Source organism: Podarcis gaigeae (genome assembly GCF_964106915.1).
Source record: "Podarcis gaigeae genome assembly, chromosome: 12".
Taxonomy (NCBI): Eukaryota; Metazoa; Chordata; class Lepidosauria; order Squamata; family Lacertidae; genus Podarcis; species Podarcis gaigeae.
The window spans coordinates 5113778-5140814 of record NC_139688.1 but is presented as its reverse complement, the minus strand read 5'-3'; the positions used below and the strand labels follow the sequence as shown (position 1 = coordinate 5140814).

General features: G+C 47.3%; 1 protein-coding gene across 1 annotated transcript in view; it reads left to right on the top strand.

The window, feature by feature from the left end:
* Positions 1–27037, top strand: part of NBEAL2 (neurobeachin like 2) — a 216620-nt gene that overhangs the window by 62536 nt on the left and 127047 nt on the right. The window contains exon 3 of the mRNA XM_083703871.1: positions 22133–22221. Within this exon, the coding sequence (XP_083559997.1) occupies positions 22133–22221 (89 nt within the window). The remainder of the gene's footprint in view (positions 1–22132; positions 22222–27037) is intronic.

Here is a 27037-nt window from a genome sequence, read left to right as displayed (position 1 = left end):
AGAGGAGATGAGCCGGTTAAGGCTGGGGCCAGGGATGAGAGGATGGACTCGGGCGGCCTGGATCCGGGGCGCGCGGTAAGGAGCAGCCTAGACTTTCTGGGCCAAATTTCCCCCTGCGTTTCTCAGGTGGGGGCCAGATGTTTGGTTTGGGTCAAGGCGAGGATGCTCTCAGGCAGATGATCCTAATGAAATCGAGGCTACGTTTTGTGGATTCATCGGATAAGAGGCAACTGTTTGGAGGCTGTGGTCTGTATCTGTGGTGAAATCCTGTGACGGAAGCTGGTAAAAAAGAGGATGGAAGCAGTGCTGTTTTTCTAGAAAAAGAGGGGATGGAGCTGTCCATAGACTTCTCTGTTGTTCTCTGAGAATGGCAATGGCACCCACCTGAATGGAGGTACAGTGGTACCTCGGGTTACATACGCTTCAGGTTACATACTCTTTGCTTCAGGATGAGAACAGAAATCGTGATCCGGTGGCGTGGCAGCAGCAGGAGGCCTCATTAGCTAAAGTGGTGCTTCAGGTTAAGAACAGTTTCAGGTTAAGTAGGGACCTCTGGAACGAATTAAGTACTTAACCCGAGGTAGCACTGTATAGGGTGCCAAACTGTATAGGGTGCCAAAAACAATACAGTGGTACCTCGGGTTACATACGCTTCAGGTTACATACACTTCAGGTTACAGACTCTGCTAACCCAGAAATAGTGCTTCAGGTTAAGAACTTTGCTTCAGGATGAGAACAGAAATCGTGCTCCGGCGGCACGGCAGCAGCGGGAGGCCCCATTAGCTAAAGTGGTGCTTCAGGTTAAGAACAGTTTCAGGTTAAGTACGGACCTCCGGAACGAATTAAGTACTTAACCCGAGGTACCACTGTATAGGGTACCAAACTGCAGAGAGGTGGCACAATTTCTAAGACCGCAGGTGGGGTTCCCGTGGAAGGTTTCATAGAACCGTAGAGATGGCCCTGTGGATCATCTAGTTCAACCGACTGCATTGCAGGAAACTTTGGCCCAAAGCGGGACTCGAACCCACAACCTTGAGATTAAGAGTCTCGCGCTCTGCCTACGAAGCTCTCCCAGGGCTTATATAGGGTCTCCCAGCCAATCACAGGGCTGGGATGTCCGCATGCTGGTTGGAGCCCTAACAGCCCCTAACCAGTGTTTCTCAACCTGTGGGTCCCCAGATGTTGTTGGACTACAACTCCCATCATTCCTAGCCAGCATGACCAGTGGTCAGGGAAGATGGGAGTTGTAGTCCAACAACATCTGGGGACCCAAAGGTTGAGAACCGCTGCCAATCAGGACTTCACCCTTCAAAGGAATTGTTGAGAAGCTTTTTCGTTTTTTGGGTCTATGTTGTTAACTGTACTACTTCTCTCTGTTTTGTTCCTTTGTTCCCCTGTATTTTCTGTATTCCTCTCCTGCATTTCCTAGCGGGATGCCTTTATGGCTGTTTTGGTTGTTGTTGTATTTCCTAGATTGAAAATGTTTGTTGTTGTTGTTTAGTCGTTTAGTTGTGTCCAACTCTTTGTGACCCCCTGGACCAGACCACGTCAGGCCCTCCTGTCTTCCACTGCCTCCCACAGTTTGGTCAAACTCATGCTGGTAGCTTCTAGAACACTGTCCCACCATCTCATCCTCTGTTGTCCCTTCTCCTTGTGCCCTCCATCTTTCCCAACATCAGGGTCTTTTCCAGGGAGGCTTCTCTTCTCATGAGGTGGCCAAAGGATTGGAGCCTCAGCTTCAGGATCTGTCCTTCAAGTGGGCGCTCAGGGCTGATTTCCTTCAGAATGGATAGGTTGGATCTTCTTGCAGTCCATGGGACTCTCAAGAGTCTCCTCCAGCACCAGAATTCAAAAGCATCCATTTTTCGGCGATCAGCCTTCTTTATGGACCAGTTCTCACTTCCATACATCACTACTGGGAAAACCATGGCTTTTACTATACGGACCTTTGTTGGCAAGGTGATGTCTCGGCTATTTAAGATGCTGTCTAGGTTTGTCATTGCTTTTCTCCCAAGATGCAGGCGTCTTTTAATTTTGTGGCTGCTGTCACCATCTGCAGTGATCATGGAGCCCAATAAAGTAAAATCTCTCACTGCCTCCATTTCTTCCCCTTCTATTTGCCAGGAGGTGATGGGACCAGTTGAAAATGTTTAACATATGTCATTAAAAGCAAAGCACTAGAAAGTTTTCGCTACCGGACGGCAATGCCTCCGTCTCATAATGTAGGTTGTGGCGCCTAACTTTTTTTTTGGGGGGGGGGGTTGCCGGCATGTGTGTGTGACACCATGTAGCAGGATGGGGCCCAGCAGGGCCTGTCGTGGCCACGGGAAGACCCAAAGGGGCCTGCTGCGGCCACAGGTAAGCCCGGCGGGTGCTGCCGCAGAATATTGAGGGTGCCTGGCCGACTCCTTGAAAATTTTGTGGACCTCAGTTCCTCGCCCTCCCCGATGTCACCCCTGGACAACTGTTAAACCGTGAATGGGGGACTTCAAATGCCTTTGGACTTCCATCAGCACCTTGGCCATGCTGGATGGGTCAGATTCAGGAACTGGAGTCCAACCAGTGTTCAAAATTTCCCCGGCACATTTTGCGACTGGCCCAGGTCTGCCTGCTTCTGCCGTTCTGCTGCGTAAATTACCGTATTTTTCGCTCTATAAGACGCACCAGACCACAAGACGCACCTAGTTTTTGGAGGAGGAATACAAGAAAAAAATATATTCTGAATCTCAGAAACCAGAACAGCAAGAGGGATTGCTGTACAGCGAAAGCAGCGATCCCTCTTCCTGTTCTGGTTTCTGGGATAGCTGCGCAGCCTGCATTCGCTCCATAAGACGCACACACATTTCCCCTTACTTTTTAGGAGAGAAAAAGTGAGTCTTATAGAGCAAAAAATACGGTACGTTATTATTGCTGCACACTGGCCCGAGGTCTTTGGCTAAAGGAGAGCGTATGAATCAGATGAATGAACCAGAATAGAGCCTCTTTCCTAGGGAAGAACTTGGGATCGCCCGTCCTGATCGTCCTCCTGATTGGGGGAGTGCGATTCTCAGATGCTGCACATTTGCTGCAGGCATTTTGAATCTAAACGGAAGTTAAGGCAGCTTCACATAAAGAAATCTGAGGTCCTTCCTTCGTGCAGTTGTGTGAATTGGGTTTCTACTCTCGCAAGGGGAAGGCAGGCCTGTAGATCAGTAGGTTGGGCATCTGTTTTGTGTGCAGAAGGTCTGTGGTTCGACTCCTGGCTTCTACACATAGGGCAGGGAGGGATGCTTACTTGAATCTGTTATTATGATTATTATTCTCATTATTATTCTCATTATCATTTATTATTAATATTATTATTATTTCGTTGTAGTAAGGTAAAGGTAAAGGGACCCGTGACCATTAGGTCCAGTCGTGACCGACTCTGGGGTTGCGGTGCTCATCTCACTTTATTCGCTCAGGGAGCCGGCGTACAGCTTCCGGGTCATGTGGGCAGAATTGACTAAGCCGCTTCTGGCGAACCAGAGCAGCGCACGGAAACGCCATTTACCTTCCTGCCAGAGTGGTACCTATTTATCTAATTGCACCATGACATGCTTTCGAACTGCTAGGTTGGCAGGAGCAGGGACTGAACAACGGGAGCTCACCCCGTCACAGGGATTCGAACCGCTGACCTTCTGATCGGCAAGCCCTAGGCTCTGTGGTTTAACCCACAGCACCACCCGCGCCCCTCGTTGTTGTAGTAGTAGTATTTAATTTGTATACTGCCCTTCATCTGAAGATCACAGGGCGTTCACAACATAACATTGCAAAGTAAGAACACAAAATATGAAACAAAACCATGGGCAGGGAAACTAAGGCCTGGAGGCCGGATCCAACCCAATCGCCTTCTCAATGCGGCCCGCGGATGGTCCAGGAACCAGCGTGTTTTTACATGAGTAGAATGTGTCCTTTTATTTAAAATGCACTTCTGGGTTATTTGTGGGACATAGGAATTCCTTCATTTATTTTTTTCAAAACATAGTCCGGCCCCCCACAAGGTCTGAGGGACGGTGGACCGGCTGAAAAAGTTTGCTGACCCCTGCCTTGGAGAAAAGGGTGGGATATAATTGCAATAAATGAGCTCTTCTGCTGACCTGCTTACGAAAGCTGGAAGGGCCAGCCAGATGGAGATGTCAGTCGGCAATTGGGCACCCAGAGATCTCTATGTGGTCGCAATTGGACCAGTGCCAGTCACAAAACACGCCTGGCTCCTGGCTAATTTCTAACACTGAGCATCAGGTGGGTGGGATGAGGAGAGGCCCAAGTGAAGAATAGGTGCTTCTTCAGCCTGGTTCCACTTCTCTGTGTGCGGTTTTAGGAGGGGCTCATAAGTATCTGTTCTCAGTTCCCTTTCCTGCGGGTGCCAGGCTTGGATTAGTAACCACAGCCAAAATGTTTGCACACTGCAGCCGAGGCAGGCACTGGCTCCCTGTATGTTTCCGAACACTATTCAAAGTGTTGGTGCTGACCTTTCAAGCCCTAAACGGCCTCGGTCCAGTAGACCTGAAGGAGCGTCTCCACCTCCATCACTCTGCCCAGACACTGAGGTCCAGCGCCGAGGGCCTTCTGGTGGTTCCCTCCCTTCGAGAAGTGAGGTTACAGGGAACCAGGCAGAGGGCCTTCTCGGTGGTGGCGCCTGCCCTGTGAAACGCCCTCTCATCAGATGTCAAGGAAATAAACAACTACCTGACTTTTAGAAGACATCTGAAGGCAGCCCTGTTTAGGGAAGCTTTTAATGTTTAACAGACTATTGTATTTTAATTTTTTGTTCGAAGCCGCCCAGAGTGGCTGGGGAAACCCAGCCAGATGGGCGGGGTATAAATAATAAATTATTATTATAATATTGTTATAATTTATCTTGATGCTATCTATACTATAATGAAGAAACGTTCGGAAACTAAATTGCGGCTTCTGATTGGCCTCAGGAAGCTCCTGCAGACCAATCATAAGCTGCGGAAGCCCTGTCGGACGTCCGGGTTCCAAAAGAACGTTCTTCGCAAACTGGAACAATCGCTTCCAGGTTCGCGGCGTTGGGGAGCCAAAATGTCCGAGTTCCAGGGCGTTCGACAACCAAGGTACGACTGTAATAGCAATACAGTGGACGCTGGGGTTGCGAACGTGATCTGTGCGGGAGGCATGTTCGCAACCCACAGCGCCGCATCTGCGCACGCACGGGTTGCGATTCGGTGCTTCTGCGCATGTGCAAAGTGCAATCTAGTGTTTCTGCGCATGCACGATTGCCGAAACCCAGAAGTAACCCGTTCCAATGCTTCCGGGTTTCGGTAGGTCCATAACCCAAAAAAAACGCAACCTGAAGCGTCTGTAACCTGAGGTATGACTGTAAATGCCATGGCAGAGGGGGGAAACAGCGACCACAAACTAGGTTTAAGGTGCCATTTGGGAATTTTCTTATCTTATCTCAGTTTCTGATGCGCATATCTAGGGAATGTGAGGTTTATTCTCTGCTAGAAGCTTGGCTGGAAACTTACACACACACACACACACACACACACACACACACACACAGCCCCTTAGGATCTTGTCCCACCCCCTTCTAGGTGTTCCAATGCTCTCTCACACAACAACACAACACAGTTCGAGAACTGCTGGATCATAGAATCATAGAATCATAGAGTTGGAAGAGACCACAAGGGCCATCAAGTCCAACCCCCTGCCAAGCAGGAAACACCATCAGAGCACTCCTGACATATGGTTGTCAAGCCTCTGCTTAAAGACCTCCAAAGAAGGAGACTCCACCACACTCCTTGGCAGCAAATTCCACTGTCAAACAGCTCTTACTGCCAGGAAGTTCTTGCTAATGTTGAGGTGGAATCTTCTTTCTTGTAGTTTGGAACCATTGCTCCGTGTCCGCTTCTCTGGAGCAGCAGAAAACAACCTTTCTCCCTCCTCTATGTGACATCCTTTTATATATTTGAACATGGCTATCATATCACCCCTTAACCTCCTCTTCTCCAGGCTAAACATGCCCAGCTCCCTTAGCCGTTCCTCATAAGGCATCGATTCCAGGCCTTTGATCAGTTCCTCCGTGAAAAGGAATCAGGTGAGGTTTGCATTGCTCATTTCACCTGCTCTGATTCATGTCCGTCCGCTCTGTAAGGCCAGCCCGGCGGTACAAGAAATTTGCGTATTATCTAGAGGCAGCCGCCGAGGTGTCTGAGAGCTACCGAAAGCAGGAACCCGCGTCTTTTGTTTTTGGACGAAGGCAGCAGAGGAAGCGGTGGGGAGAGTGTTTTCGCTGAAAGAATTGAAAGGACCGCTGGTTCTTTCAGATCCTGGTTTGCCAAGCCCAAGGGGGACTTTCTCTTCCTCTTCGGAGGGAGGGCCGAATAAAGTCTCCCTCCCCCCCTTCCAGTTCCATATCCTTAGCGCAGCTTTTAAAGCTGAACCGGGATAATAGAATCAGAATTTCAGGGATGGAAAGGGACCATGTGGGTCATCTAGTCCAACCCCCTGCAGCAAACAACGTTATCGTTAATTGTTGTCGCTTGTCTTTGCTTAACTGCCCTGCAGAATATCCCTACATTATGAACGGTCCTGTCACTATTTAGAAAAAGAGGTCAGAATAGGCCAGTAGATACTTAAACTGTCCCTGGATCAAGGGACTTTTCTTCTTTCGGTTCTCAAAGTTCTGAACCGAGCTCATGTTAGCAATCTGAACTAGTACAGTGGTACCTCGCAAGACGAATGCCTCGCAAGACGAAAAACCCGCAAGAAGAAAAAGTTTTCCGTTTTTTTGAGGTGCTTCGCCAGACGAATTTCCCTATGGGCTTCCTTTGCAAGACGAAAGCCCATAGGGAAATCTCCGGGGACAGCGGGGAAGCGCAGCGTGTCTTTCCCACTGTCCTCAGACCTCCTCCGAAGGCTAGCGGTGGGGCGGAGAGTCCTTCTCCCCGTGCCAGCCTTCGGATGGCTGTTCGGATGGCAACGCACCTTCCCCTCTGTTCCCGGACCTGTCCTGAAGACTTGCGGTGGGGAGAAAAGCCCTTCTCCGCACCGCCAGCCCGGCAAGCGGTTTCCATAGGAACGCATTAATTGATTTTCAATGCATTCCTATGGGAAACCGTGCTTCGCAAGACAAAAAACTCGCAAGAAGAAAAAACTCACGGAACGAATTAATTTCGTCTTGCGAGGCACCACTGTAAATGGTAAATGGACCCCTGACCATTAGGTCCAGTCCTGACCGACTCTGGGGTTGCTGCGCTCATCTTGCTTTATTGGCTGAGGGAGCCGGCATACAGCTTCCGGGTCATGTGGCCAGCATGACGAAGCCACTTCTGGCGAACCAGAGCAGCGCACGGAAACGCCATTTACCTTCCTGCCGGAGTGGTACCTATTTATCTACTTGCACTGGTGTGCTTTCAAACTGCCAGGTTGGCAGGAGCAGGGACCGAGCAACGGGAGCTCACCCCGTCGCGGGGATTCGAACTGCCGACCTTCTGATCAGCAAGCCCTAGGCTCTGTGGTTTAACCCATAGCGTCACCCGCATTGTTTGCACGGCAAAAAGTTTGTGTGTCTCTTGTATCAAATCTGAACTAGCCAGATGTTTAACTGATGATCAGTCACAGTCAATCTGCCCTTTGAAAAATGATACTTTAAAGCTGGCTTGCCCCAAAATTTCATTTCACTTTCAGTTTGTATACTGCCTTTCGATATTGCTCTAAGCAAGGCGGTTTACGGCAGCAAAGCATACAACAGAGAACTCATGGCTTATAATAATCTGATCCGATACAGAAAGTTATAACAAAACATAGTTTTGAAAAGGGAACGACTTCTGTCAAGTGAAGCGATGTTCAGTAAACTCTCAAAATTCCAGATAATAATTAAACATAAATTCACCTTTCACAATTGCAACAAGTACGTAATTACAAAACTATTGTCAATAAAAATAACTGCAAGTCACAATGCATGAAAAAACACAGTACATGCAAAACCATGTAAAAGGATCAAATTGGGAAACGAAGAGACACAACTTAGAAATAATTGCTTTTTAAATCCCTGAACTAGACATTCCGTTTAAGCTGTAAGCTAGGTTTAAGGAGCCAATTAAGGAGCTTATATATCTGAGTTTCTAACTGCATCATTTGCATAATTAGCAATTGCTCGTTTTCCTCTTCCCTCCTCCTCCTCGTCCTCATTTTCCTTTCGTGTCACCTCTTTTCGATTATACGACTGAGGGGTAAAGGCTTGTTTTTTCTGCTGATTTTAGGTAAGACCCTCCAGAAACCTTTCTGGCAGTTTCTAACACTGCGATGAAGCAAATTCTCATGCAATGGATGACATTATTATTATTATTATTATTATTATTATTATTATTATTATTATTACCCTGCCCATCTGGCTGGGCTTCCCCAGCCACTCTGAGCGGCTTCCAACAAAATATTAAAATACATCAAACATTAAAAGCTTCCCTAAACAGGGCTGCCTTCAGATGTCTTCTAAAAGTTATTTATCTCCTTGACATCTGATGAGAGGGTGTTCCACAGGGCGGGCGCCACCACCGAAAAGGCCCTCTGCCTGGTTCCCTATAACTTGGCTTCTCGCAGGGAGGGAACCACCAGAAGGCCCTCAGAGCTGGACCTCAGTGTCCGGGCAGAATGATGGAGGTGGAGACGCTCCTTCAGATATACTGAACCGAGGCCGTTTAGGGCTTTAAAGGTTTTGGGGAGGTTGTTTGCACGGCGAAAAGGCTGTGTGTCTCTTATATCAAATATGTGAGAAAGCCAGTGCTGTGCTTTCGTCTTCACCCTCAACCTTCCCACCTGCTTGGAGGATGACATTGTAAAAGGAAAAAAAGGGTGTGTGTTTATATGTGGATTTCCTTTTGCAAGGTGCAGGCAAGCTACGACCTGGCTGCTCCCCTCCTTCCCCTTGCGAGCAGCGAGGTTGTTTAATCACTGCTTGCCCAATCTCTTGCCCAATTTCTTGCAAGAGGGCAGGGAATTGAGGGAGAAGGGGAATTGCAAAACATCCTCAGGGAGGATTTCAGTTATTTCCTTTTGATGGGCCTTTGGGCTGCTGCTCTGGGGAGGCTTTTACTATCTAATAATAAATCATTTTTATCAAACTAGAAAAACAAAATACAGTGGTACCTCGGGTTAAGTACTTAATTCGTTCCGGAGGTCCGTTCTTAACCTGAAACTGTTCTTAACCTGAAGCACCACTTTAGCTAATGGGAGCCTCCTGCTGCCGCTGCGCCGCCGGAGCACAATTTCTGTTCTCATCCTAAAGCAAAGTTCTTAACCTGAGGTACTATTTCTGGGTTAGCGGAGTCTGTAACCTGAAGCGTATGTAACTTGAGGTACCACTGTACATATATACCTAGGTATTACTGAAATCTATCGACTTTGTGCGTTTATTTACCAAAGATGCGCCGAGCCAGAGGTGGCGCTTGTCATCCACAACGGTGGCGCTTGTCAGACTCAACAATTTGGGGGCGCTGGGCGGATTTTTGCACCCCGGCGGCACATATGCTATAGACTCCCCCTGTCCTTCTCACTCATCAAATCCCAGAAAAAGTGGGTCCTATTATCAACCCTTTCAACTGCATATTATTTCACCATCCAAGTTTTGTATCTCTCCATTTTTATCCATCTTATTTTCCATGTTACAAGTGTTACTGCAATCCTGCTAATGTTTTCATCTTCTTACAAGTAAATTGTAAATTTCCCCCATTCTTTATTAAAGTTCTGGTCTTCTTGGTTCCTGAGCTTTAGGGTCAGTTTTGCCATTTCGGCACAGTACAACCAGCTTAGTTTGCCATTTAGTAGGGACTTTATCTTCTTTCCATCTCTGGGCTACTAGCATCCGTGCGGCTGTCGTCATGTACATTAAAAAGTCTTTTCTGCTCCTTTGGGATCTCAGTACCTACGATTCCTAAACAGTGCGCTGGTCTCCAGCTCAGATGTTCAAACACTTCCTCAGTCCCACCTGTCGATAGACCCAGGGAATCGAATTCTCAAAACCAGCTTGGTCCCTGCATGCAACTCACATCCGCAATAAAGTAATGTGCGAACCAACCTGCGAGTGTAAATTTTTTGGAGTGCACATGTGTGCGTTTGTGTGTGTATTTAGCTACCAGAAATTGTGTGAGCGGAGGAGACTTTTTTTCTGTTTGGCACGGTTTCTTTTTCTCAAGAGACAAGGTTGTGGTGTGTGTGTTTCTTTTTGCGGTGGTTTGTTTGCAGGAAGTCTTGTCGGTTATAGTGACTTGACGTTTCCTTTTACACAAGAAGTGTTGCTCTGTCAAAGCTGCTTTCTTGTTTTCGTCGCTCTCTCAACCTCCTTCGCCATCTGACCTCTGAGAGCTCGCACCAACCTGAAACCTGCCGCCTGCATGGATTTTCGACTGCTTTTATTTTCCTAGCTGTCCCTCCTCCCTCCTCCAGCTGGCGATGGAGTCCTCGGCGGGTTTGCCAAACCTCCCGGCCGTGCCCAGCCAGGTAAAAACCTCCGCCAAAGTCCGCTTTACGGCAGCGGCCACTGAAGCCACCTGTCTCAGCTGACTCCAGCCTGCTCTCCGCTCTCTCCCAAGCGACCCGGCTGCGTCGGGATGTTGCAAGGAGTCCCAAAGGACCCTTGCCTGGGAAATAACCCCTCTCATGTCTTTGGCATCCGGTTGATTTTTCAGCTTGTGTTTCTGAGCCGTGTTGGGTAGAGAGTGCTGCTGGTAACGCCAAGGTTGCAGGTTTGGTCAGCTACCTATTCCCGCGTTGCAGTGGGTTGGACTAGATGACCTTGGGGGGACTCCCTTCCATCTTTGATGACGTATATATCGAAGGTATTTATATAAACCGTTTAATCTGCAAAGCCTGGTCAGTGGTGTTGGGTTAGAACTGGCCCGCCTTGTGTGCTTAGCCTGCATTGCGAAACTGCTTGATTGCCTGCGTTAAGAGAGTCATCCGCACGGAAGGCACTTTGCACATGCTCAGGGATGTGTGTCTAAAATCCACGGTTCGAGTCCTGATTCCTATTAACACCCGGTTTTTCAGTGGACGTTGGATATGATGGGTAATTGGCTGACATTGAGGCTTCCTTCCCCTGAAGGTTCTTAGACTTTCGGTGGATGTTTTTATTCTTGGCTGCTTCTCTTCAGGGACGTTCGGCATGCCAAGCGTGTGACCTGCCCCTGAGCTCTGCGTGTTTCTCTCAAACCTTCTTCCTTGTGCTGGGCCTTGTCCAGTTCGCGATTGGCAACCTCTCTCGCATTGCACTTCTGGGTGGGAAGCCTCTGAGCTGGCGTACGCCACAAAACCTTCCAGCGGCTCTGAGAATAGAGCTGCCTGAATGTTTGCAGCCCGGTTTGTGTGAGGGAAGGGGAAATCTTCAGTTTGGCTGGGATGATCAGTTGATCGTAGGCAATCCTACTGAGGTGTACCGTATTTTTCACTCTATAGGACGTGCTTTTTCCCCTCCAAAAATGAAGGGGAAATGTGTGTGCGTCCTATGGGGTGAATGCAGGCTTTCGCTGAAGCCTGGAGAGCGAGAGGGGTCGGTGCGCACCGACCCCCCTCGCTCTCCAGGCTTCAGGCAGCTATCCGCAAGCCTTCGGATTGCAGCCCGGGGAGCACAGGTAGGTATCCGCAAACCTTTGGAGCGCACCCCAGCCCCGCAAACTCCGGGTGTGGCGGCAAGGCTGCACGCAACCTTGCCGCCGCTCCCGGACCTGTTCTGGGAGCTGGGGTCGGGGGAAGCTCGGGCTTCCCCAGCCCTGCGGCTAAAAAGGAAGTAAAGACAGCGAGTGGGATCCGTCCCTCTGGCTGTCTTGGTTTCTGCCAAAGCCGCGCGCAGCCTCTGCCGGCTGGAGAGGTTGCATGTGGCTAAAGAAGAAGGCAAGACAGCCAGCGGGATAATTATTTTTTCTTTATCCCCCCCCCCAAAAAAAACCCACTAGGTGCACCCTATGGTCTGGTGCGCCCTATGGAGCGAAAAATACGTTTGGGAACCGGGAGACTTGGGAGCCCCGACTCAAGGCAGAGAAAGAAGCGGTAAATTGAGAATGTGGAAATTGATGGGGAAGTTGATGCAGATTTTTGAACCAACCGCCCGCCTCTTCTGCCCCCTGTGAGCTTTTGTGGGTGCCAAGGCTGGGAGGGAAGTATCAGGAAATGACTTGATTGTGGCAAACCCTTTATATACTAGTGTGGCACAGCAGCCAGCCATGAATGGTGGGCACAGGAGCCCGTTCTCATCTGGGCAGATGGTGGCGGTTGTTCTTCCTTCGTTCCTCCTCCCCCTGCAGGGGCCGCTATTGAGCTGCTGCCCTTGTAGTCAACCTTCCCTCTGGATCTCAGGAGTGCAGTCAGCAGTTGGGGCTTGCCTTCAAGATCTGATAGAACCATAGACTTGGAAGAGGGAGCTGAGGGTCATTTAGTCCAACCCCATACAATGCGGGAATATTTTGTCCAATCCGGGATTCGAACCCGCATCCCTGAGATTGAGAGTCTTGTGCTCTGCCGACCGAGCTATTGCTGCACCTAGCAAGACAGTTCAAAGGAGGTCTTTGTGTCAGCTTAGGATCACCGGAAGCAAGCTGCCTTATAACAGACCACTCGCCCACCCAACTCAGTTTTGTCTACACTGGCTGGCAGCAGCTGGCCAGGGAGCTTCCCATTCCCTCCTTGGAATGAACTCCAGACAGAGCATCTTCATGCAAAGGGGATACCCTCTCCCTTTGCCTTCACTGCAGCACAGTCATACCTTGGCTTACAGACGCTTCAGGTTGTGTTTTTTCGGGTTATGGACCCGCCGAAACCCGGAAGTCATAGCTGTCAACGTTTCCCTTTTTTTAAGGGACATTCCTTTATTCCGAATAGGATTCCTCGCAAGAAAAGGGAAAAGTTGACAGCTATGCCGGAAGTACTCCAGAATGGGTTACTTCTGGGTTTTGGGGGTCACACATGCACAGAAGCGCTAAATTGCGCTTTGCGCATTTGCAGAAGCACTGAATCACAACCCACGCATGCGCTGTTGCAGGTTGCGAACGTGCATCCCTCACGGATCGTGTTTGCAACCCGAGCATCCACTGTATTGGGTTTTGAGGGGGTCTTTAATTTTTCGCACTCTAAAAGGGGCACGGCGACAGCCCTGACCTCTACAGGCGCCTTTTAACTTGGAAGGAGATTCCACCCGCTGGCTTTCAAGGGAACGTGTTTGCCAGGAAGTGGTTTCGCGATGACTTCATTTCTCGCCCCCAAACTCTGCCGAGAGCCTTTCGGCAGCCTCGGAGCCGGGAGGAAGAAGGGGATGCATTTCTTAGTCAAGATGTCCGCCCTGCACCTCTTGCTAAAGTTGCATGGCAGCGCTCAAACCCGGCAATTGGCTGCGGTTTGCACAACGGTTAGCTGGATGTGGCAATGGTGCTGTTGTTGTTGTGTGCCCTCTGTTTCAGCCTTCGCCATCCTGGTCTGGCCTCCAGATAGACTGTGGCTCCCATCAATGTGTGACTTGGCCAAGTTAGTGGAGTGTAGCTGTGAACCAGTGAGTCCCTTGTTTGGGTCCAGGCAGAGACATCACCTTGCCGACAAAGGTCCGTATAGTTCAAGCTCTGGTTTTCCCAGTAGTGATGTATGGAAGTGAGAGCTGGACCATAAAGAAGGCTGATTGCCAAAGAATGGATCCTTTTGAATTATGGTGCTGGAGGAGACTCTTGAGAGTCCCATGGACTGCAAGAAGATCAAACCTCTCCATTCTGAAGGAAACCAGCCCTGAGTGCTCCCTGGAAGGACAGATCCTGAAGCTGAGGCTCCAAGACTTTGGCCACCTCATGAGAAGAGAAGACTCCCTGGAAAAGACCCTGATGTTGGGAAAGATGGAGGGCACAAGGAGAAGGGGACAACAGAGAATGAGATGGTGGGACAGTGTTCTCGAAGCTACGAACATGAGTTTGACCAAACTGTGGGAGGCAGTGGAAGACAGGAGTGCCTGGCGTGCTCTGGTCCAGGGGGTCACAAAGAGTCGGACACAACTAAACAACAACAACAACAACTTGACAGCAGCAGCCAAGGTGAAAAATCTGATAAGAAGGACTCGCAGATACCTAATTCACTGTAAAAATATTTTTCCATTCCCCCCCCCCCCCGATAGTCACTTGCAAAATTTGACACCCTTTCGCAGAGTTGTGCCAGCCCGGCAGACAGGAATCAGGTAGAGATCGGGGGTTGGCAGAGTGGGATCTACTGACAGATCTCTGGGTGATCTGCAATAGATCTGGCAAAGGTTTCCAACTTCCAGCTGTCTTAACAGCAACAAAACGACTTGGGCTGCTGAATTAGGGCCCCTCCTAATGTTCTTTGCACTGGGCTGTCGTGATTATTTGTGCTATTGACAGTATCGCAGCAATCATAGAATCTTAGCATTGTAAGGGATCCACAAGGGTCATCCAGTCTGACCCCGCAATGCAGGAATCTCAGCAAAAGCATCCACGGCATCCAGCCTCTGCTTAAAAACCTGCTTCTTTTAAAGTTGTCCATGGAGGCGCAGGTCAATTCTGTGTCCAGGGCAGCTGTCTACTGGCTCCATCTGGTACGCAGGATGAGACCCTACCTGCCCGCAGACTGTCTCGCCAGAGTGGTGCATGCTCTGGTTATCTCCCGCTTGGACTACTGCAATGCGCTCTATGTGGGGCTACCTTTGAAGGTGACCCGGAAACTACAACTAACCCAGAATGCGGCAGCTAGAGTGGTGACTGGGAGTGGCCACCAAGACCACATAACACCGGTCCTGAAAGATCTTCATTGGCTCCCAGTACGTTTTCGAGCACAATTCAAAGTGTTGGCGCTGACTTTTAAAGCCCTAAACGGCCTCAGTCCAGTATATCTGAAGGAGCGTCTCCACCCCTATCGTTCAGCCCGGACACTGAGGTCCAGCTCCGAGGGCCTTCTGGCGGTTCCCTCCCTGTGAGAAGCCAAGTTACAGGGAACCAGGCAGAGGGCCTTCTTGGTGGTGGCGCCTGCCCTGTGGAATTCCCTCCCAGCAGATGTCAAGGGAATAAACAACTATTTTACTTTTAAAAGGCATCTGAAGGCGGCACTGTTTAGGGAAGTTTTTAATGTCTGATGCTGTATTGTTTTTAATATTCAGTTGGAAGCCGCCCAGAGTGGCTGGGAAAACCCAGCCAGATGGGTGGGGTATAAATAAATTATTGTTGTTGTTTGTTAAAGGAAGCCCAACAAAACGTGACTCTGGTGGGACTCGAACCCACAAACTTTGAATGACTTCACCCAACCTAGAAGTCCAATGCACTATCTATTGCACCACAGGACCTGCTTGCCACCACCTCCGCTGTTGAACAGCTCTTACCATCAGAAAATTATTCCCAATATTTAGCTGGAATCTCCTAGTCTTGTTATTATTATTTTTGTATGGAAATGCAGCTTACGGATATTTTGAAAACCAAAGAAGTTCCTAATTTAAAGCAGACCCCTTTAAAAAGCCGCTGAGTGGTCGGATGCTCTCCAAACCAGAGATGTTCATGTTATCCAAGCGGCAGTTTGGTGGGGGGTCTTTGTGGGGGCGATGGAGAAAAGGGGAACTAGGCAAAGACAATAATCTCTAGGCTTTATTTTCATCCTTATCTCTGGTCTGGATTTTTGCTGTAAATAGAGAAGGGGCCTGGCGGTGTGTTATGGCCCCATCTCGCCATGTTTGCCGACAAAGATTACCGCGGAATGTTAGCCCTTGTTTTCAGCAAACGGCCAGTCTAGAAACTAGCCTGAAGGTCACTCGGTCCAAGCCTGAAGGTCACTCAGTCCAAGCGCAGACCTGAAGACCGTTCTGTGCCCTGAATTGGGGGCAAATCGTGCCCACGTCCTAAAGCACCCATATTGCATACGTTTGGGAAACTGGGTGGGCTCAGACTGAACCCCAAGTGTTCCCAAGACCTGTGTGCATAGGCTTCTGAACAGGACACTAAAATGGACTTATACGTTGCTTTCCTTGGTTGTGCCCATTTGATTTTTCACATCTTTCTCTCTCCCATATATGCAGTGCCCAGAGAAAATTCTTTATCGCCTGTTCTTAACTGGATCTCTGGTCGATTCCCCCCCATGGAGTGACTGTCAAATTCTTAGCTGATAAAGATCCACAAATTATGCACCCGGTCGTCAAATTTGCTCTGGCAGCTGAAAAGCTCCGTTCTGGCTATGCTAATGCTTTCTAAGTTTAAAACTTTATCCTGTAAATTTTTTATCCTGTATACTTTTATAGGTTCTGTTGTGTGGTTTCTCTTGCCCTCTGCTGTTCGTTGCAAAGGCCTTTGGCTACACACAATAAAACGATGGATTGTATCTTTCTCTCTCGCTGTAATTTTTTAAAATGCGTTTTCCACTTTACATTTTCCACATCATACATCTTTCGTCGTACATTGTTTCTATACCGACTTCCCTGCCTCTCACTCCTTGACTTTCTAGGCGACCTTAGTTTGCTGAATATCCGTTAATTTTTCTACCCTGTTTCCTTCCCCTCAGTTCCTTCGTTTTGTTAATTGTTGCTCAAGAGATTATCCCTACTTGCAGATTGGTTTTAATATCCTCTCTTTTTAAGTATTCTCCAAAATATTCCCATTCGCTCCTTGTTTGCCTCTCATCCCAGTTCCTTATTTTGGCTGTCATATTCGCTCATTCTGCAAACTCTGTCAATTTATACAACTGTTGGGACAGCTTTTTCTTTCCATTTTTTAGCATGACCTATTCTTGCTGCTGCTATTGGGTTCAAGTCCTGCTCTCCGAAGCAGGATAGAACAATCTTGCTCCATCTTCAGATATTAGAAGATGGTTATCATATCTCCTCCCAGTCTCCTCTTTTCCAGGCTTCAACCGTTCCTCATAAGGCAGGCTTCCTCAACCTCAGCCCTCCAGATGTTTTTGGCCTACAATTTATGATCCCTAGCTAGCAGGACCAGTGGTCAGGGATGATGGGAATTGTAATCTCAAAACATCTGGAGGGCTGAAGTTGAGGAAGCCTGTCAAAAGGACCAGTGGTCAGGGATGATGGGAATTGTAGTCTCAAAACATCTGGAGGGCTGAAGTTGAGGAAGCCTGCCAAAAGATCATCTTAGTCGCCCTCCTCTGCACACCTTGCAGCTTCTCAACATCCTTCTTAAATTGTGGCGTCCAGAACTGGACACAATATTCCAGGTGTGCTCTGACCAAGGCAGAATATAGTGGGACTATGACTCAGTGGGGGACGCGACTGGCACTGTGGGTTAAACCACAAAGCCTAGGATTTGCCGTTCAGAAGGTCGGCGGTTCGAATCCCCGCAACGGGGTGAGCTCCTGTTGCTCGGTCCCTGCTCCTGCCAACCTAGCAGTTCGAAAGCACGTCAAAGTGCAAGTAGATAAATAGGTACCGCTCCAGCGGGAAGGTAAACGGCATTTCTGTGCGCTGCTCTGGTTCGCCAGAAGCGGCTTAGTCCTGCTGGCCACATGACCCGGAAGCTGTACGCCGGCTCCCTCGGCCAATAAAGCGAGATGAGGGCCGCAACCCCAGAGTCGGTCACGACTGGACCTAATGGTCAGGGGTCCCTTTACCTTTATGACTCAGGGAAATGAGATGATGTTGCTTATTCACTCTGATTTGTTTGCGGGGAGGCTAGACAAGGTTGCATCAAAGCAAGTATTATCCCACATTTTGTATAGTTTCCCCATCACTTTCCATATCACAAAAAAATTCAGATATTCTGGGGAAGTGGGTTTCTTGCGCAATCAACTTTAATTGCGCAACCAGAATTTGCCAGAATGTGATCGAATATGCTGTGCGAATAGGTCTTTCCTTTTGTCCTTCTGCTTCATTAGATGACCCCCAGATTTTCTCCACTCTGTGCATAATTTTATAAGCCTCTGGTCCCCTTTACTGCACAGTGCTACCTTGGTTCTCAAACACCTTGGTACTCAAACAACTTGGAACCCAAACACTGCAAACCTAGAAGTAAGTGTTCCGGTTTGCGAACTTTTTTCAGAAGCCGAACATGCTCCATTTTGAGTGTTACGCTTCCGTTTTGAGTGCCACGCTTCTGATTTGAGTGTTACGCTGAGGTCTGTCTATTTTTGCTATTTATTTTGCGTTTTTGTTTTTACGGCTCTTTTCGTTTTGTTCTTGTGACTGTGTGGAGCCCAGTTCAGCTACTGATTTGATTGTGTGGCTGCAGTACATTGTTTATTGCTTTCATGTTATGGACCAGTGGTCTCGTTAGATAGTAAAATTCATGTTAAATTGCAGTTTTAGGGGTTGTTTTTCAAAGTCTGGAATGGATCAATACGTTTTGCATTACTTTCTAGAGGAAAGCGTGCCTTGGTTTTGGAACGCTTTGGTTTTGGAACAGATTTCCAAAACGGATTAAGTTTGAGAACCAAGGTACCACTGTCCTTGTCTTTCCCCCTTGAGCTAAAAACCTCCAAGCATTGTAAAATTTCATCCCCTTTGTCATTCAGTTCCCTGCCCCTGTCTTCATGCCCTGAGGTAATCTTCTGCTCCCGAGAATAAATATATTATCTCAGACAAGAGCAGGCAGAATGTAGGCTGTGGTTCTTCAGCGGAGGAGCCCCACAAATTTCTGGTGAACCGCTTTGACGCTGTTGGGATTCTTGCGGAAGAACGTTCGCTTGGGTGGAGCACAGAGGCAATTCATGGCAGTCGAAGTTTCCGGACACCTTTTAAAAGCAACCCCACGCAGAACGTGTTGCTGTCGTCTAATCTGGATGCGATTAGGTTGTAACTCACAGGGCCAGGTCATCCGTCGATAGGAAAGGGTGCAGCTTGCAAACCAGCCCTGAGCTGATAAAACGCACTTCTTGGCTGGCTCACATCAGTGTCTATGAATAACCACCCCATGCTATGAATAACCAGTGTCCCTAGAGAGAATGCAAACCCCAAACAACACAGTAGGCCTGGGCGATATCTGGTTTTCAGCATCATGATACATTACCAGCTAAACATCGCAGTACAGTGGTACCTCGGTTTAAGTACTTAATTCGTTTCGGAGGTCCGTTCTTAACCTGAAATTGTTCTTAACCTGAAGCACCACTTTAGCTAATGGGGCCTCCCGCTGTCACCACATGATTTCTGTTCTCATCCTGAAGCAAAGTTCTTAACCTGAGGTACTATTTCTGGGTTGGCGGAGTCTGTAACCTAAAGCGTATGTAACCTGAAGCGTATGTAACCCGAGGTACCACTGTATTGTTTTTGGCACCCTATACAGTTTGGCACCCTATACAGTGGTACCTCGGGTTAAGTACTTAATTCGTTCCGGAGGTCCGTTCTTAACCTGAAACTGTTCTTAACCTGAAGCACCACTTTAGCTAATGAGGCCTCCTGCTGCCGCCACGCCGCCAGAGCACGATTTCTCTTCTCATCCTGAAGCAAAGTTCTTAACCTGAAGCACTATTTCTGCGTTAGCGGAGCCTGTAACCTGAAGCATATGTAACCTGAAGCGTATGTAACCTGAGGTACCACTGTACTGCGGGTTCCATCTTTTCAGGTTGCATCCCGCGGCAACCTGGAAGAACCGGAAAGGGTTACTTCTTTTTTTAAAATATTTTTTTTTTATTCAATTTTTTAAACACATACAAAAAAGACAAGCACAACACATAATAAAGACAAACTAAAACAAAAACAAACATGTATAATTTCACAATCTTATTTTCATATACCTTCTTTCATCCGACTTCCCCATACCTCCCTTTCACTGCATCCTTATTTTACAATTTTTTAGCAACCCGTCAATCCATTTATCCATTTAATTCCCTTTCATTAGGTTTTCCTTAATTTATTAGTTACAGCTGTAATTCTCTACTTCTTATCCCTTGACATCTAACCCTCCTCAATTTTACAACAATTTTTGAGATACATTTTAAATTTCTTCCAGTCTTCTTCCACTGTCTTTTTCCCCTGGTCGCGGATTCTGCCGGTCATCTCTGCCAGTCCCATAAAGTCAATCACCTTTGTCTGCCATTCTTCCAGAGCGGAAAGGGTTACTTCTGGGTTTCATGTGCAGACCCGCAAAATAACATCACGCGCATGCGCGGGTTGCATTCCGGAACGGATCCTGTTCGCAGCCAGAGGTACCACTGTACTTCTAGGTTTTAGTGCTCGTGCATGCGCAGGAACACAAACTGATGTCACGCACATGAGCAGAAGCGTGTCACGCGCATGCGCGCGCTGCAGGCTGCAGGTTGCAAATGTGCTCCCCACACGGACATAGCTGTCAACTTTCAGATTTGAAAATAAGGGATCAGCAGCCTCACCTGTCCCGGGGACAGTCTACGGGATATCTAACGATACGGGATAGCAGCGGGAAACGGCGCTGGAATAAGGTAATTTCCCGCCATAAAAGGGGATGGTTGACAGCTCTGCGCACGGATCACGTTTGCAACCCGAGGTATGACTGTGTTCAGAAGCTTCAATTTCCCAGTCAAAACTTGCAATTTAGCGGACCCTTTCTAAAAAGAATTGTGCAATTGTTCCTTTTATCTCTCGCTTCCCGGGATGTGTCATTGCTTTATTGCACTTTTTAAAAAATATACGAGTGTGTAAACGTTTTATTTTGTTACTCTGGGTTGTGTTTACGCTGTCCCGGCTCCCTTTGGGAGGAAGGGTGGTGCAAAAATGCAACAATTAAAATTCTCCTTATATATCGTTTGGTGCAATTGTTTGCCCTCTGTGCTGCCTCTGCCACCGCCTCCTCCTTCCTGAATTTAACCGTACGGGCGAGATCCCACTGAGTCACAGATCACATAGTAAACTGGGTGATGTCATGGCATTAATATTTGACTGATGTTCCGAGACATTAGTAAACTCGTTTGTGTGCTGATCAGTGCAACTAATCAGATTTGGCTCATTGTGGTGATGAGCGACTGGGTGGGGAGCAATTTTAAATGAATAAGTCTTTTTGTTTTGTTCTTTGTTTTAAATAGCTTTTATTGGTTTTTCAATATATACATCCTTTATGAAATATCTTCTGTTTTTTCCTGCTTCCCTCATACTTCCACTTTGTTTTACATTCAATTTATTCAGCCTGCGTATTATTTCCCCAATTAATTCCTAATACCTTTACATCTATTTTTTATTATATACATTTGTGAATGTTTATTCAAACCCTGCCAATGAGTCCAACTCTTCATGTTGTCTCTTCATATATATTGTAAATGGTTCCCATTCTCTTTTAAAGTCTTGGTTGTCCCTTTCATGTAATTTATCTGTTAATTTTGCTAATTCTGCATATTCCATGAGTTTCTCTTGCCTCTGTTCTTTCTTCTTCGAAGCTTATGCTAGTAGAATTCTTGCCACTGTTGTTGCATACACAAATAATTTCCAGTTGTCTTTTCTTATTTCTTGATCTAAGATCCCTAGGAGGCAGGGACAGCTTGCGAGCTAGTTAAACGACACCCGTGGGCCGCTTATGGCCCATGGCCCTTAGGTTGCCTTGTTGTTGTTGTTGTTGTTGTTGTTGTCGTCGTTTAGTCGTGTCTGCCTCTTCGTGACCCCATGGACCAGAGCACGCCAGGCCCTCCTTTCTTCCACTGTCTCCCGCAGTTTGGTCAAACTCATGCTGGTAGCTTCAAGAACACCACCCAACCATCTCGTCCTCTGTCGTCCCCTTCTCCTTGTGCCCTCCATCTTTCCCAACATCAGGGAGTCTTCTCTTCTCCTGAGGTGGCCAAAGTCTTGGAGCCTCAGCTTCAGGATCTGTCCTTCCAGTGAGCACTCAGGGTTGATTTCCTTCAGAATGGATCAGTTTGATCTTCTTGCAGTCCATGGGACTCTCAAGAGTCTCCTCCAGCACCAGAATTCAAAAGCATCCATTCTTTGGCGATCAGCCTTCTTGATGGTCCAGCTCTCACTTCCATACATCACTACTGAGAAAACCAGAGCTTGAACTATACGGACCTTTGTTGGCAAGGTGATGTCTCTGCTTTTTAAGATGCTGTCGGTTGCCTACCCTCCCCTATAGCTTCGGATCTTAATCAATGTCCTCCTAACTGAACGAGCTTTGACATTAGCCCAGCGAGGGCTTGCACCCTGGGATATTTTGGCTCTGTGACAGAAGGGGATTGCACTTTCTAATCGCTTCTTCTCCTTCCTTTCTTCTTCCAGAAGGACTTGGCATACCTGCAGCAGTGGCTGGAAGCGTTCGTCGCAAATTTTGAGAAGATCATCACCGTGCATTCGATGGAACCGAGGAGGTAAGCATAATGTATCTTGTGTTTTGCTGGTCCAACAACGGTCCGATTCAGCTGTTGGTGGGTAGGACTCCCTTCCGGCACATGAGGGTGAGATGGAAGATCGGGGCGGAATGGAAATTAGGCAATGAAACTAGGCATACTTTCCTCGTAATCAAAACAAAATAAAAAAATTCCTTCCAGTAGCACCTTAAAGACCAACTAAGTTAGTTCTTGGTATGAGCTTTCGTGTGCATGCACACTTCTTCAGATACACTGAAACAGAAGTCACCAGACATCTGGAAAGAGAAGCTGCTGAATTGCAACTTATTACCAAACTTAAAACCATGGAGAGACCTGGTCTGAACAAAGACCTTGGATTCTTATCTCATTATACATGACAAAGCCATTTTTCACCTTCTCACCCCTTGCTTTTTCCTGTAAGACCTATTGCAGTCCTTAAGAGTCGTCAACAGGCTCATCACAGCTATCTGCCAATCACCCATTCCCACCACCCTTCTGAGTAATACCCCTCCCCACCTTCTCACTATATAGAAGGGTCTGGTGACTTCTGTTTCAGTGTATCTGAAGAAGTGTGCATGCACACGAAAGCTCATACCTAGAACTAACTTAGTTGGTCTTTAAGGTGCTACTGGAAGGAATTTTTTTATTTTGTTTTGACTATGGCAGACCAACACGGTTTCCTTGTAATATAATAGCAAGCAGCTCTTTGATGCCATTGGTTTAGCTAGTGCTTGGGGAAGTACAGTGGTACCTCGAGTTACATACGCTTCAGGTTACAGACTCCGCTAACCCAGAAATAGTGCTTCAGGTTAAGAACTTTGCTTCAGGATGAGAACAGAAATTGTGTTCCGGCAGCAGCAGGAGGCCCCATTAGCTAAAGTGGTGCTTCAGGTTAAGAACAGTTTCAGGTTAAGTACGGACCTCCGGAACGAAGTAAGTACCGTATTTTTCGCTCTATAAGACGCACCAGACCACAAGACGCACCTAGTTTTGGGAGGAGGAAAACAAGAAAAAAAATATTCTGAATCTCAGAAGCCAGAACAGCAAGAGGGGTCGCTGCGCAGTGAAAGCAGCGATCCCTCTCGCTGTTCTGGCTTCTGGGATAGCTGCGCAACCTGCATTCGCTCCAGAAGACGCACACACATTTCCCCTTACTTTTTAGGAGGGAAAAAATGAGTCTTATAGAGCAAAAAATACGGTACTTAACCAGAGGTACCACTGTATCCCATTTGCCCAACAGGAGGGCTATTCCCAGCTTGGCCTGTTAGCATCACCCTCTTTTGGCCACGGCTGCAATATGTCCGTAATTTCCCAGACATAGCTGGGATTCGTCCCTCAAAAATGGCGTCCAGGCAGAATTTTCAAAAATCGGTTTTAATGTCCAGGGAAGCCCAGGTGTATGTCAACCCATATCAAACATTTTTCCTTACAAAAATACCTTAAAAACTTGGATTTTGTTGGAGATTTTGCAAGAAAAGCTCGGCAGCTTTGGGCACGGGAAAGACAAAAAAGGCTTTTGCGTCCGGATTTTCACTTTCTGAAATGTGGCAACCCTATCTTTGGCAAGCACGATTGCGGTTCCTGCCTTGGCTCATTGGGTCTGCTTAAGGCATGACTTTCCTGCGTGGCGAGCAATGCTTGCAGGCGTGTGAAAAAACACCCAAATGCCCTTGGTGGAAATCGCTTGTCTCGAGGCCTCGTCTTAAGCACTCTCCTTTTCTGTTCCCAGCACAATTTGTGCGTTCCCTCAGCCTCTGATTAGCACACTTCCTGGTTTCCACACTGCCGTTGTGTTGTCACACACACAACTGCCTGTTGCGACAGTTGCTGGAGGGGATCCATCTATGGTGTAGTTTACCGCTCGTTCTGAGTAGGAGATATGTGTGTCTGTGTGTCTGAGAGAGAGAGAAGGTGGGGCGTACATATTATACAGTAGTACCTTGGTACTCAAACTTAATCCATTCCGCAAGTCTGTTCCAAAACCAAAGCATTCCAAAACCAAAGCGTGCCTTCCCATAGAAAGTAATGCAAAATGGATTAATCTGTTCCAGTCTTTTAAAAACAACCCCTAAAACAGCAATTTCACATGGATTTTATTCTCTAACGAGACCATGGATCCATAAAATGAAAGCAATAATCAATGCACTGTACTATAAAATAAATAAGACAGTATTGTAGATGATAAAAATTAAAAATTATTTTTTTTCTTACCTGTACTGATCATAGTCATTGTTTGGATGGGGGGCTTTTATCCATTTCTGCAGTCACACAATCAATCAGTCGGTAGCAGAACTGGGTTCCACACAACAAAAGTGCCAAACTTTATCCATTCCAGAAGTCCGTTTGACTTCCGAAATGTTCGAAAACCAAGGCGCGGCTTCTGATTGGTGCAGGTGCCCGTGACCAACAGCCGCGTCGGATGTTTGGCTTCCGAAAAACATTCGAAAACCAGAACACTTACGTCCGGGTTTTCAGAGTTTGAGAACCAAGGGAACCACTGTATTGCCTTATCTTATTGTTTGGCTATATATCCTGCAAGCACCTCTTCCAGCTGTGCATCCCATCTTTTCTTTGGAGCTGGTTTTTTTTTTTGGGGGGGGGGTTGCTTAATCTGCAAAGTATTGGTAGACGGCTAGGGGGCTTGGATCGGTGAATTTAGGCACTTCCTGCTCTGTTTATGTGATGCACAATTTCTGTCCCGGAAACGGTTTATGGTCCCACTCCTCCCGCCCCTGAAAAGCCAAGATCTCTTGTTGAAGATGCTAGGTGTTTCTGGGAGAGAGCTTTATCTCCCTCACTGAACTACAATTCCCAGAGTTCCCCGGGAAGAGGGGTTGACTGTTAAACCGCTACCTGGAAGCCCCTTTGACTTCTTTGCTGACCGTACGATGGGTACCGTTCTCATCCATCGTTTGACCCACATTTGGTTTTGCGGCTCCTGAAAGGAATGAAGTGGTCTGGATGAAAAAGCTTCTTTGCCACTCTCCTGTTTACGGGATGCTGTCCCCAAGGAGGTTCGACAGGCGCCTTCATTATACACCTATAGGCGAAAATAATAATAATAATAATAATAATAATAATAATAATAATAATAATAATAATAATAATAATAAATTTTTATTTATACCCCGCCCTTCAAAACCAGGCTCAGGGCAGCTAACAACAAATTGAAAACGTTCCAGGCCTTGGGCTGGTTGACGTCCGATGCCCTTTTATTTTTATTTTTGTTTGAAATCATTTTTACAAAGTTGATATTTTTAAAAAATTCAAATACATACCCATATACAGTGGTACCTCGGGTTAAGTACTTAATTCATTCTGGAGGTCCGTACTTAACCTGGAACTGTACTTAACCTGAAGCACCACTTTAGCTAATGGGGCCTCCTGCTGCTGCCGTGCTGCCGGAGCACGATTTCTGTTCTCATCCTGAAGCAAAGATCTTAACCTGAGGCAATATTTCTGGGTTAGCGGAGTCTGTAACCTGAAGCGTATGTAACCCGAGGTACCACTGTATAGAGATTCCTCCGAATCTCAGGACTCCCCCCCCCCCCCAAACCCGCTCCCTGGAGTCCCATTTTAAACATTTAAAACTGCACCTTCTTCCATACTCTATTATATCAATCCGTATTTTCCATGGCAATTTGTTGCACTACAAGCGAAATCAAAATCCTGCCGTTTCCATCTGCTTACAGTGGTCTCTTAAATAGCTTATAAATTCCCCCCATTCTTTTGTAAAGCTTTTGTCCTCCTCTTGGTTTTCCAGTCAGCTTTGCCATTTTGGCATAGTCAATCAGCTTCGTTTGCCCTTTTAAAATGTGATGTGGAATTGGGGTTTTTTTTGCTTTGTTTTTGTTCTTGTTTTTGTTATGCATTTTGTGTCTTTCATGCTGTAATTTTGTGTTTTAAACTGCCGTGAGATCTATGGATGAAGGGTGGTATATTATCATTTTGTTGTTGTTTAGTCGTGTCCGCCTCTTCGTGACCCCATGGACCAGAGTACGCCAGGCGCTCCTGTCTTCCACTGCCTCCCACAGTTTGGTCAAACTCATGCTGGTAGCTTCGAGAGTACTGTCCAACCATTTCGTCCTCTGCCGTCCCCTTCTCCTTGTGCCCTCCATCTTTCCCAACATCAGGGTCTTTTCCAGGGAGTCTTCTCTTCTCATGAGGGGGCCAAAGTCTTGGAGCCTCAGCTTCAGGATCTGTCCTTCCAGTGAGCACTCTGGGCTGATTTCCTTCAGAACGGAGAGGTTTGATCTTCTTGCAGTCCATGGGACTCTCCAGAGTCTCCTCCAGCACCAATTCTGCGGTGATCAGCTTTCTTTATGGTCCAGCTCTCACTTCCATACATCACTACTGGGAAAACCATAGCTTTAACTATACGGACCTTTGTTGGCAAGGTGATGTCTCTGCTTTTTAAGATGCTGTCTAGGTTTGTCATTGCTTTTCTCCTAAGAAGCAGGCGTCTTTTAATTTTGTGACTGCTGTCACCATCTGAGGTGGTGGTGATGATGATGATGATGATGATAACAATAACAACAACAACAACAATAACAATAACAGCAACATCTCTTTTTCAACTGCCCAGATGCCTTAGAAGAAGACTTGCCTGTTAATCCCATTTCTGTACCTCCTTCTGCCAGGGAGTGTAGCTTTTCCCCCTTATATCACCACAACACTCCTCTGGAGCAGATTTGGCTGAGAGAGAGCCCATGGCATTGTGGGCTAAGCCAGTTTTACCCACCTGGGTAACTTCAGAAGGGTGCGATGTTCTCGAGGGCTTATCTCCACGGAGGGGAGTTTGCAGACTTATTTTTTA